Source organism: Netta rufina (genome assembly GCF_964035555.1).
Source record: "Netta rufina genome assembly, chromosome: 17".
NCBI lineage: Eukaryota > Metazoa > Chordata > Aves > Anseriformes > Anatidae > Netta > Netta rufina.
In genome coordinates, this window is record NC_140141.1 from 2,153,566 (window position 1) to 2,165,288 (window position 11,723).

Here is an 11,723-nt window from a genome sequence, read left to right on the forward strand (position 1 = left end):
TTGCAGGCAGGAAAGATCACTTGCCTCTAGCTGTTGAATGGCATTAAGGTGTCACAATGCCTGGGGTAAGCTGCCAGGGAAAGGAGCAAGAAGCTTTGCCACCTTTTGATTTTTCCATTTGTTATGTGCCATCCATTTATGTTAGTCCTAGGATACTTTGATTGGAATCAGAAGCTGCCATGTGAACAGTGGAGATATTGTGTATAGAAACTTGTTTAGCTTTTCTTCACATACAGCAGTATCTACGTTCTTCAAGAAATCCTCTAATTCAGAGAAATTTTACAGTGACATCTAGACTTAGTATAGTAGAAAGCACTTCAGATCCTTTAAATTTTTTGTACCTTCAGTATATAAAATATATCTAATTTTAAAAACCTACATTTCTTTTCAGCCATAGTTCCTTTGTACAAAATCTCTGTATGTGGAATGTAAGGGTTAGACTTATTGCACCCACTTCACACCTGTTTGATTTGCTGAGCATTCCTTAGTGCTTTACAGAGCCAAATAAAGGGCTAAGTTATTGCAGCTCCATGTGAAAGGTCAAGAGAGAAAAAAAAAATCTGTGAAGAGAATTGGGACAACTTTATTCTTGAGCTCAGCTTTGCTTTCTTGAATTTGTATTTTGTAAAAAATACCTTATCCTGCTTCTATTTACTTTTCTTATATGATGTCGTAAGTATGTGCACAGTGTAAGGAGTCCTTACTTTTAACTTTCCTTTAACAACAACATAGAAGCAGAAACTAAGTTAAGATGGTAAAGTTGCTTGACTAGCTGCATTTTAAGTCCACTTAATATTGCTGTGTAGAATAAATGAAAGGTGATAATATTCCGAACATGAGAACAATACTGTCTTGTCAGAGAAAGAGAATATTTATGGATGAGTTGGTATGGGGAGCTGAGATTGCTCTCAATTTGTGGTGAAATGTAGGATTTCTGTTTCAGTTATTAAGAAACGGTCCTCAAGCACAGAGAAGTAAAAACAAGACTGAAAATGAAGGCTGAAGCTTTTGCTTGGTTCTGTGGTTTCTGTAAGGCTTACATGGCTGGCCCCCATTACTAAAGATTCCTGGAATGATCAGAAATTGAGCAATGATGAGACAGCTGTGTTTCTCTCTCCCTTTTCCTTGATGTCACTGTGTGGAGAGGTTAGCTATCCACTTTAAGCATTTCCATCATTCTGTCATCGAATGTCTCTTTAAAGGAAAGAGTTTAAGTAGTTCTGATGTTATCATACATGGGAGAGCTATGTAACAGCACAGGCAGCATACTGAGAAATATTTTCACATCACCTTGCTTTAGCCAGGTTATTACCAGTTTGCAGGAAGAGCTCCGTTAGAGCCAAGTATGGGATCATTAGGGTGATGATGTGGTCCAGCAGGTAAAGCTTTGGGTGGATATCAGGAACCAGGATTCTGTTCCTCATTTGGTTACTGACCCGTAAAGTAATCTTGGTCAAATGACTCTACATCTCCTTCTGCCTCTGTAGCTCCAAACGTCTATCTGCTATTTGGATGAAAGGAGGTGGTAAGAGGGAGGTTGCACTATGCTAGGAATAATTATCACAGAACAAATACATTATTTGCTAGAACAAAATATTCTCAGAAATACATTTTCAAAAAAATCTTAGGCCGGTTTTTGACTATAATTAAAACTGAGAGTTTCTGTCTCAGAACACCTGAAGTCTAAATACACAGATGAAAGGGAATGTGGAGGAGGTAGAGAAATAAAGCAGCCTGTTTCAAGGCTTATAGCAAGTCAGTGGTGATAAGGATTCTTGCTTCTCTAACTTCATCAGCTGTTCATAATTATTTTTTCTTCTGGACTCTACCTCGTTAACTTTGGTTCAAACTCCATGTTGTACTAATAATACATAATGGTATAATATGACAGATTTACTTTGTCCTCTAGAGAAGCTACTACAAAAAGGTAGCATCTTTAAACAGATGATAATTTATCTTTGGTTGTTGGATTCTTTTATTCTCTACTTACTAAATATTGTTCATTAAAATATATAAGGACTACTTAACACCTTTTATCTGAGAATACTGAGGAATGTGATAAGTATCAATTAAACTGCAAATCACACTTGATAAGTAGCTGATAATTATCCCCATTTTATAACTGGGACCATAAAGCAGGGATGGAATTGTTTAATTTCCAAGTTTTTTCTCTGACTGGTTTGCTAGCACCATAACAGCTGAGTGTCCAGCCCTGAAATTCTGACTGGTCTTATGGTAATGCATACATCTGAGAGGAAGCAGTGGTCAATACTTCAGATAACTTGATAACCTGTTGCATGCTATTACAGTGGAATACAGGCTTTTGTAAGAGGTTTAATGTTCCATTGAATTTTGCGTTGGTCTGTAAAGTAAATTCAGCTTCAGATAAGGAGCTGAAGGCATGGCACTTAATCACTTACAATATGCAATTATACTAGCTTTGGCAGTTTATGTAAAGATAGTCTTGCTTATTGCATTTGTTCATGAAGATATTTTCAACAATGTTCATGTCTCGTATCTTTAAGAATATTCATGAAGGTATCTTTCATTTGCTGGAAGCACTGATATGGCAACGAACTAATCTGTGTTTCTGTTGTTAAATATCAAGAATATCTTCTGCAAGTGAAAACCTTCCAAGCTGCTAGGCAGCTCTTGAGACACTGTCTGTGTGACAAATGAGACTAAAAGGGTCTTCAACTGCCTCTTCCTGCTTCAGTGTTATATGTTGTGTTCACTGTCTAAGATCATCTTTTAGAAATCAGGAGAGAAAACTCAAATTCCAGATGATTTCAGGTTGTAATAGGTCTTCAGTTCAGTGCAATCTTATTTGTGTATGGATATCTGCACACTGACTAATCAAAACAAGCTCTGATAAAAATGCTTCCTAGTTCCAGTAACAACAAAAGGTCCTGGAAAATTACTCAAGGCTAAAGTACCAATTATAGAAGTCCTAATTTTTAAAGCAATGACTTGAATAATTCTGTTCCCCTTTCCCCCCTTCTTCCTCCTACAGGAGCAGCCGTCTTCCAGCTGCCTGATATTGTGTAAAAAAGACAGGGTCATCTAGATGTCACTTCTTTGCTGGGTTACTTAGCTCGTTTGCACGCTCCTTGAGGTTGCTAGGGTTTGGCATTTGGATTTTACCAATGTGCTAATTACAAAGGAATTTCAATATCTCCAACAGTTGGCTTTCTGACAGATTTCATTGTTACAGCTGTGATATGTAATCATTGAAAGATTTGCCTGCTTCATAGTCTACCTCTGTATCAGTCTATATTCTGGTCAGAATACCCTGCAAATTGTCCTTTAAAAAATTTACTAATGTACATTGTAAAACTCACTAATGATGAAATACGGAAAGTGAGGGTCTTGCATCAAATAATTTCTTAGAGTCTGAAATATTGAACAAATTCTAGCAGGCAAGATGAAAAAACAGTCCCACAGCCATCTTTCTACGGTTTAGAAAAGAATAATAAGCTTTTCTTTTGTTTTTCTTCTCTCAAAATCTCCAATATTTTGAGATCTGTTATATATGGAGTGGATTTATGTATAATTTAGGATTTGTGGATTAAGGTCTCAGTTGAACAAATGCACTGTTTATCGGTGCAGTTTCTATGATTATTTATATATAGAGCTGGTGATTTTTTTCTATTGTATCGTTATCATATGTGCATAGGCCTTAGGTCTGTACGCCTTGTACATGTGACTCCTTTTATTTGCAATAGTAATCTCTTGATTTTGAGATGATTACTCCCCATGAGTAAAATTCAGTTCATGTCAGGTGCACAAATCTGAGAAGGTTTGCAAAAGTTTTTATCGAATATAAGAAAAACTGAAGGGTTTTTGCAATAAAGATTTTTTATGAAGTACATAAAGCAGGCTTTGACAATAATTTCCAAAATTGCTGTTAAATTCTCCACCAGATCCAACTACTAGATGTGGTAGCTTCAGGATTAGACCTTTGTCGGCAGGAAACATTGATCTCCTTTGTACACTACTACCAGTAGACTGTTCATGAATGTACATGTTAAAAGATTAAATTTTCTTGGCAAGCAAAGTAGCCCAGGGGTTAAAAACATGTCTCTCAAAACATCTGCATGCTGGTGTCCTTCAAGTTTCAGCATGCTATCTTCAGGATTATGCTACAGATTAAAGAGTTTTATTTTCCCATCAAAGTTCTATAACTAGAATCTTTTGAAATAGGAAACATGATCTATTTTGCTGACTGCTTTGGGGGATTTCTTCCTCTTTTAAGAGGGTTGAAAATTAAAGTTCTTTAACATCCACTTTAAATTGACACTCAATATCCAGTAAATCAAAATAACATTATAAATTTGACCTGTGGAAATCAAGATTAGTTCTAATGTTCACTATCCTAATGCAAATTAGATTTCCTGTCTACAGAGTGACAATTTCAGAGATATTACTAATGTGTATTTTGACATCCTACAAACTGGAACAAGGTTTTGGCTAATGAAAGAGTGTTTAGTTAATGCCTGTCAGTTCATACAGCAAATATGCTATGCATTATTAGTTTGATTTCCCTTCTGTTTCACTATGTGAAGCTATAAGATTTATACTTCTCCTTGCAATGAGAAAAATGCAATGCCCATTCATGTATCTCTGATACTTTTTCTTTAGCTTCCTAACTTCTTAAATTTTAAATGTAGCAAGAAGAAATAATTTAGGAGTGACATAGCTTTTCTTTTTTTTTAATTAAAAAAGGATAGTCATAAGCTTAAAAATCTAGATTGTGAATCAAAAAAGTGGTATATCAAGCAAGCTGCGGAGATCTTGGGAAATATTTTTACCTGTCTTCATGTGCCATTCATCTATGGTATCTACCTTCAGTTCTTCACCAGCAGCCTGATTCTCCAGCTTGCAGATAAATGGAATTGCAGGTACTGAGCTGCTCAAACCAGCTCTGAACTGACTCTATCCTAGAAGGGCTTATTAGCTCAGACAGTGTGATATGAATGCAGATGCACAGATGCTGCTGTCAGCCCAGATCTCGGTTCATGTGAGGCTGGGCCCAAGCCATGAAACCTACCCAGATATTAAGCCAGTTTGGGTGTGTCTGTGCCATGTATCTGGAACCAGTAGGTTTGGGAAGCTCGGTGTATGTACATCTGAGCTGCCTTTGGGCATTTGCCTGTCACTATGCCTAAGCCTGCAAACATTCCCGGAAGCAGCTGTACTGCAGGGCTGGGTACAGCACACAGACTGGCCTTTCGAGAACTTTCCCCGTCTGGAAGTGGTGTTGTCCTGATATTTCCATTGCTTGGAACATCATAACCACACATTGCTCTGAATATGGAGAGTATATTTTATTTAGATTGCAGACTCTGGAGTGAGGCTTCTTGTATATTCTGGCAGTGCAGAGGAGTATAGTAACACAACAGCTCCTTGAATATGGAATGGGCCCTTGTGCTACTGTAATACTGGTAGTATTTTAGAAAGACATTTTCATATATTTGCACTATAATTATAATTATGAAAATAATTGTAATAACAGAATTCCTTGAGGGCAAACAGGTAAGAAAAGGGTTTGCCTTGTTAATAAGGGGAAAAAGGAAAAATAAAAATAAAAAGAAAATACTATTTTGAAAAACTTTAGCACCATGTTCTGCTAAAAAAAAAAAAAAAAAAAAAAGTGTGCTTGGAAGTATGCTTATTTTAAAACCAAGCACATAAATATCAGATTTATGATACAGAGAGACATGCGAGTTGGTGCAGGACATTTTGACATGAATATTTTGTGTGCTGGCACTAAAAAGACCATTTACTGATCCAGATCTCAGGCTATTTTAGAAAATGTGCAATTAAAAGGGGTGTGTGGTGGTGGGGGAGGTGGAACTGGAACTGCTGTAGTGGAATCACTCTAACTCAGGTTGCTAACCTACTTTTGAAAGGTGGAGTAATTTACTGCTGTATGGCCATCAGCTCACTGATGAAGCTAGAAGTAAGAACTATGAAGACTTCAAAAAAGATAACTTAGTAGTGTTACTTCCCTGATACCATGAACTGAGAAGGAACAACTCTTTACAGTGAAGAAGGAGCAAATGTGCAGCCTTGTGAGCCCTTTCATGGAGTGATACGAGATACATCGGTACCATGTTATCAGCGAAGGCTGCTGAGAATGTACAGGGTTGCCAGTGTCTGTTTTGGACGATACTCACTGTATTTAATTACCGCTGTAAGTTGTGCCCTGGTACACAGACCACACCCTTATCACTGTCCTTTCCTGAGAATTGCCTATACTATTATGAAACAAAATAAAAAAGGTTTAATATGATGAAATATTTTTGCCTTGGATACTGTAATTGTTCTGTTACACGTAGAGATCTCTGTATATCAGATATAAGTTGTGTCCAGTATATGAGATGGATCTTTAGTTGAGAGTACATTGCTTCAGCTTTGGAGTCAGTGGAGCTAAGCCAGTTTGCACCAAGTCAGGATTTAGCTCTCACACTTCTAGTAGATATTGAATTGATTGCAGATAAATTTGAACTGCTAGAGGACTACTGGCTTACCAAAGATGCTTGTTAGGAATATGTTTTATGGTACAAGCTAGAGAGAAGAGAACATCAATTTTTTGTGCAAATACTGAAAAATACCAAGCAGTATTGAATATTATCAGTAGGAAATGTTTTGTAATAGAAATGCAGAGAAAGTAAAGCAAATACCTCACATTGGTTGGTATAGATAAATTACTGGCTAAGAGGAAAAATTGTGTGCCAATCTGCTGATGAAAATGGTAAATGAAATGAAGCATAGGAAAACTGTAGTGTAAATATTCAGAAACTCATGGTAACTGGGTGTTTCAGTGGTATAGGTGATTAGCCCCTCCTAAAACCAATCCCTACCACTCCATATTTCATCCATCAAATACAAGTTCTGTTGAAAAAAAAAAAAAAAAACTATACAGAACAATCTAATGCCAGAAAGACGTAGAGAATGATGTAAGAGGTCTTTCCCAGATTTATTTTTAACTCAAGCCAAAAATACAGGTTTGATTCTGTGTGTTGATATAAGTGGGTGTGTATTAACTTCAGGCAGGTTGAGTGACATTTGTAAAGGGCGCAAGTCCAAACTAGATGTCTCAATCCAGCAAAACCATGGGTGCAATAGCTAGGCATGTGGTGGCACGCATGGTTCTCTACCTGATGAGCAGAAGCGGAGAGAGCTTTTCAAAGCAAAAACATCAGGTATTTCTGTATTCTGAAGGCAGCCTGTAGGGTGTGAAACTGGGAAAGGATGGGCATATACAGGGTTTTCTGAATGTGCCCCATTCAGATTCCGGTAATTAAAGCATGGACATTCAAGGTCATGAGAAAGTATATTCTTGATGATGTACAGGTACAGATTTGTGAGTCTATTTTGAAATTGCAATATATTTACTGTTCTCATGGGCCCCTAGATTTTAGAAAATTTGAAGGTGAACAAAATATCTTAAGAAATTGCTGCCTTTCCTTTCCCTCTCAACAGGAGACTATGTGCCCATACAGTTACTGGATGCACTGACCTGATGCATACAGCTAGATTAATTTGAAAAGATTTGGTCTCAGAGTCGGCTTGGAAATGATCATTTCTTAACTTCAGAGGTCTTTCAGAGCCACAAATGCTCCATCCTAACACCATGGAGTATCAAACCTTTATTTCCCATCAGTAGTAGAGAGGAGACATCATCTTTGCTAAGAATGTGCAGGTTTATCTGTGGGGTTTCTGAGGCTGCTTTTGCTGCTGAAATTGAAATAGCCATTAGGATATACATTTCTATTTCTAATACCTTTGTAAGAAAGACATCAGAGCCAATACAGATGCTAAGATTAGAAACAAAATTAAACAGTCTTCTGATTTGTTGTAGTTCACCTTTACTTGACTGTTGAGAGGATAAAGTGGGAATTTAACGCAATTCACTATGCAATTACATCAAAACTTTTCTACCACCTACTGTCTATTTGCTTTATCTTGTGCTTTATCCCAATCATTACAGTTTGGTCTTCAGTACATCTCCTTTTTTAGTTCAAATTTTGCGTAGGATAGAGGTTCTTGTAATAATATACAACAGGTACCTACTGATAAAACAGCAAGAACTCGTGTCATTAGTCCTTCTCAGCAAGAACTCGTGTCATTAGTCCTTCTTTGGTCCTGGTAAAAGCTTTCCACTTTGAGAATAAAAGAGCACTTAATCATAAGCATACGGCTCAACCATCTAACAGAGACTTGGTTCCACCTTAAGTTTGCAAATGCTTTGCCTCCTTCATATTCATCCAAGGTACAAAACTGATAGAATTCAAACCAAACAGTGTCAGAGAAAAAACAATGTCAAAGAACAAAATATGGGAATACTACTACTAATAATAATGATAAAACTGGGATGAAAACCTTTAGGAAAAAAAAAAGTGCCTTTTCCCAACCCAACCAAATCATTTTACCTGTGCCTCATTCTGCTCCTCCACAGACTATGGAATTCAAGTACTTCACTGAAGTTGAAAAGAATGAGAGATTATACACGGAGATTAAATGAAAACACACAGATATGCATAAAATCCATTACTATAATTGAACTTTGTCAGAGATGTATCCTCCCCATTCCAGTAGCACCTCTAAATTCTCCCCATTCTCCAGAACTATTTCTTATTCTGCAGGATGTAAGAGGCACATTCTTCTCCCAGTTTCTATGAAGCAATAGAAATACTAAAAGGATATTTTCACTGTCAGAGTTTGTTACTGGGCAATGAGATAGACTGCAACTATACCAGCTTAACTCTGATATTAAATTATAGAAGAGATACAGAAATATATTTCAGTAACTGATGAGGAAATAAACTTTTTTTGCAAATTATTCCTGCCTTCTCTGGGAATTTCAGAGCATTTTTTGCTTGTTTTGCAGTCTGCACATAGTACATAGTTGTGTACGCTTTTAAATGGACAAACTGAGAATAATACATGTTTTCTGTGAAATTCCACAGCAGATGAGTAGCAGAGACCGTGACTTCAAATTGTGCTAGTTGTTGAGTAAGGCCCCAGCAGTAGCTCAGTGCAGCATACAGAGCTCCATGACAATCATTGTCCTCTGATGCACACTATGCAGAAGATAGATGTTTCATTTCCCTGCCTTGACATAGCACTATGTTATTCTGTTAAGTAGCCATAATTTATTTTCATACTCATATTATTGCAAGGTATAGAAAAAGGTGAAAATTAAAATAAAAAACAGATACTGATTTGGAAGAAAGAAATATAATTGTTTGCACTACAAAATCCCTAGCATGAAACAATGCAATTTGTCAGGATGGTAATAGGACAATAGCAGCTTCTGCCAAATGACATAAATGGAGAGATGCTGATGTGTAGCAGCTACTGTTAATTTCCTATTACAGATTTTCTGTACCTTTTAACTTCTTACATTCTCTCATGTCTGCAATTTAAGGACTATTAATTATGATAACTAGGTAGATTTTTTTATTGTGTTTTTAAGAAAATAAAATAGTTAGAGACTCATTTTTTATATTATGTATGTTCTGGTTGGCTTTATTTTCTAAAATATAGTTTTCCAGTCACTGTTTTCATGAAAACCCCTCTTTTGTGCATGGGCAGTTTCAGGGGTTATCACCTTTCCTTTTCTTGTTATCCTCTAAGTGGTACTTTCTTTGCTGTGGGCAGTGTAACAACTATGCTCTGCTCTACTTGTCATGTCCCATTTGCTGCCACCCAAATCAAAAGCAAGTGGTTTGGCACATCTCTGAGACAGCTTTTTTTTATTATTATTATTTTATGTGCTGCTTCCTGCTCTTTTCACATTTTTCTCTCTTTTGTCTTTTAAGCCTGAACTGTAGAGATTCTCAGGGACACATTATAACTTTCCTCCCAGGTGAGATCAAAGAAGGTCTGTTAGAGGCCTGGTTGTCTCTTTTTCTCTTAAAAAAAAAAATAAAAAAAATAAAAGCAAACTTTCCAACATCTGTTACAGCCAACACAGATGTACATACATTGTAGTATGTTTGAGGACTGAAGATAATTTTCTAAAGCTGTTTTCAACACCTTTCCCTGCCCTTGATAGTTTATTTTAAGGGATCTCAATGCAGAAATTGAGTTTGTGGGTTATGGCAGAAGAATCAATGGGGAAGGTTCTTGAAATCTTATTTCCAGCTGCTGTGTTGCTGTTGAGATACTAAAATCTAAAGTACAGAAAAACTGATGTCTGTTTCATTATAAAATATGCAATGGAGTGGAAAATACTTACTGATTTTGGAAATTCCACTGTTAAATTCAGAATAACAGCTCAGTATCTCATAGACGTCTTAACTGGGAAAAGCACAATTTTATGGCTGATTTCCTGAAAGTTTAATCCCATTTTCCTCTTTCCATCATTTTTACTTCCAATTTAAAGATTTTCAGTGTCAAGGTGAGCTCTTTTAGTTAGGAATAGGTAGCAGATATAGGGTTTGCTGATTTTCAGAACCTCCACACTAAATTGGTCCATTCTTCCTATTTATTATTTTTCACATTTTCTTTTGCCATTTTCCTTTTTATTTTTTTCCTTGCTTTCCACTTAACATTCTGATTTCATGTGATTTATTTTTTGTTCCATATGGAATAATTTCTTCCTCAGCAGCCAGCTCTGACCCCTAGTAAGACAAATGTCCCATACCAACATGGCTGAGTTAGCAGCTTCCAGTCCCAAATGGAGTCATCAGAAGCATACAGTTGAGCTTGCCCGTAGTGAGATAACAAGCCAATTTACCTCCCTGCTCACAAAGCTTCCACTGAAGTTGCAGAGGTGTTCAAGAAACTTGAATTAGGTCTATTTTAAGAATATGATTCATAGTTCCTTATATTTGTTTAGATGTAAATTCAACAAACAAATGAACACCTATCTCCTGAGTTGACCACTTGTGTCACGTTCCTAAAAGAAGCTTTTGTGGGTGAAATGAATTCTACAACACACCACCTCACATCTACATAAGCTCAAATTGGCTAAACCAGGCTCACTTTAATGCAGCTAAATATCCCTACTGGTTTGTCTGCCGCAGGAGTGTAAAAGGAGAAAATATGCTGAGCAAATACCCCAAAGGATTTACAGTCTGTAACTGAAGAAGTGAATGCACTTTATGACAACTATGCCAATAGATAGAAGAAGGGAAAATATATGTCAGCTAGATATGGAGGTCACTGCTGAGTCTGTAGAATGTTTCTGCAGAGGAAAGAGAAAGGGGAGATGGTGAAACCCTGACTTTGTTGTCAGCATAATTTAGCAGGAGAGAGGGCATGGAGACTGACTTGAGAGGAGATTAAGGGAACCTCCAGGAGAGAGGGTGAGGAGGGGAGGAGGAAATGAAGTAGGAGATGTAATTGTGCCCTCACCTACACAGAGCCTTGAACCAGTATTTGATTTTAGGGCAGAAGAAAATGCAATTGAATGAAAGGATCGGAGAAGGTGGGAAAAGACAGTCAGAGCAGCAAGATCTTAAGAGAGCAACAAAGTCTTGGAGTGGCTTGAGTTGAGGAGGGCAGAGGAGATGGCTACAGTACTATATTTATTTCTTCCCTATCATTAGAGGTCATGTGGGTGGGTGTGTAACGTCATTTCTCTTAGAGCTTCTCTTCAAAACTCCATCCTTGACTAGTAGCATTTGTCTGACTTCCATGTAAGATCAATAACAAAAACAAGTTCCTGCTGGACTTCATAAAATCTCAGGAACATCTCTTTTGGAAGG

The 11,723-nt window shown here is 37.0% G+C and overlaps 1 protein-coding gene across 1 annotated transcript in view; it reads right to left on the bottom strand.

Annotated features, from left to right (window-relative positions):
* LOC311215960 (very low-density lipoprotein receptor-like) overlaps window positions 1-5,303 on the bottom strand; it is a gene marked incomplete at both ends in the record, with an annotated part of 29,302 nt that extends 23,999 nt beyond the window's left edge. The window contains one exon of the mRNA XM_084297418.1: window positions 5,128-5,303. Coding sequence (XP_084153544.1) covers window positions 5,128-5,303 — 176 coding nt within the window. The remainder of the gene's footprint in view (window positions 1-5,127) is intronic.
* Between the last annotated feature and the right edge of the window lie 6,420 nt (window positions 5,304-11,723).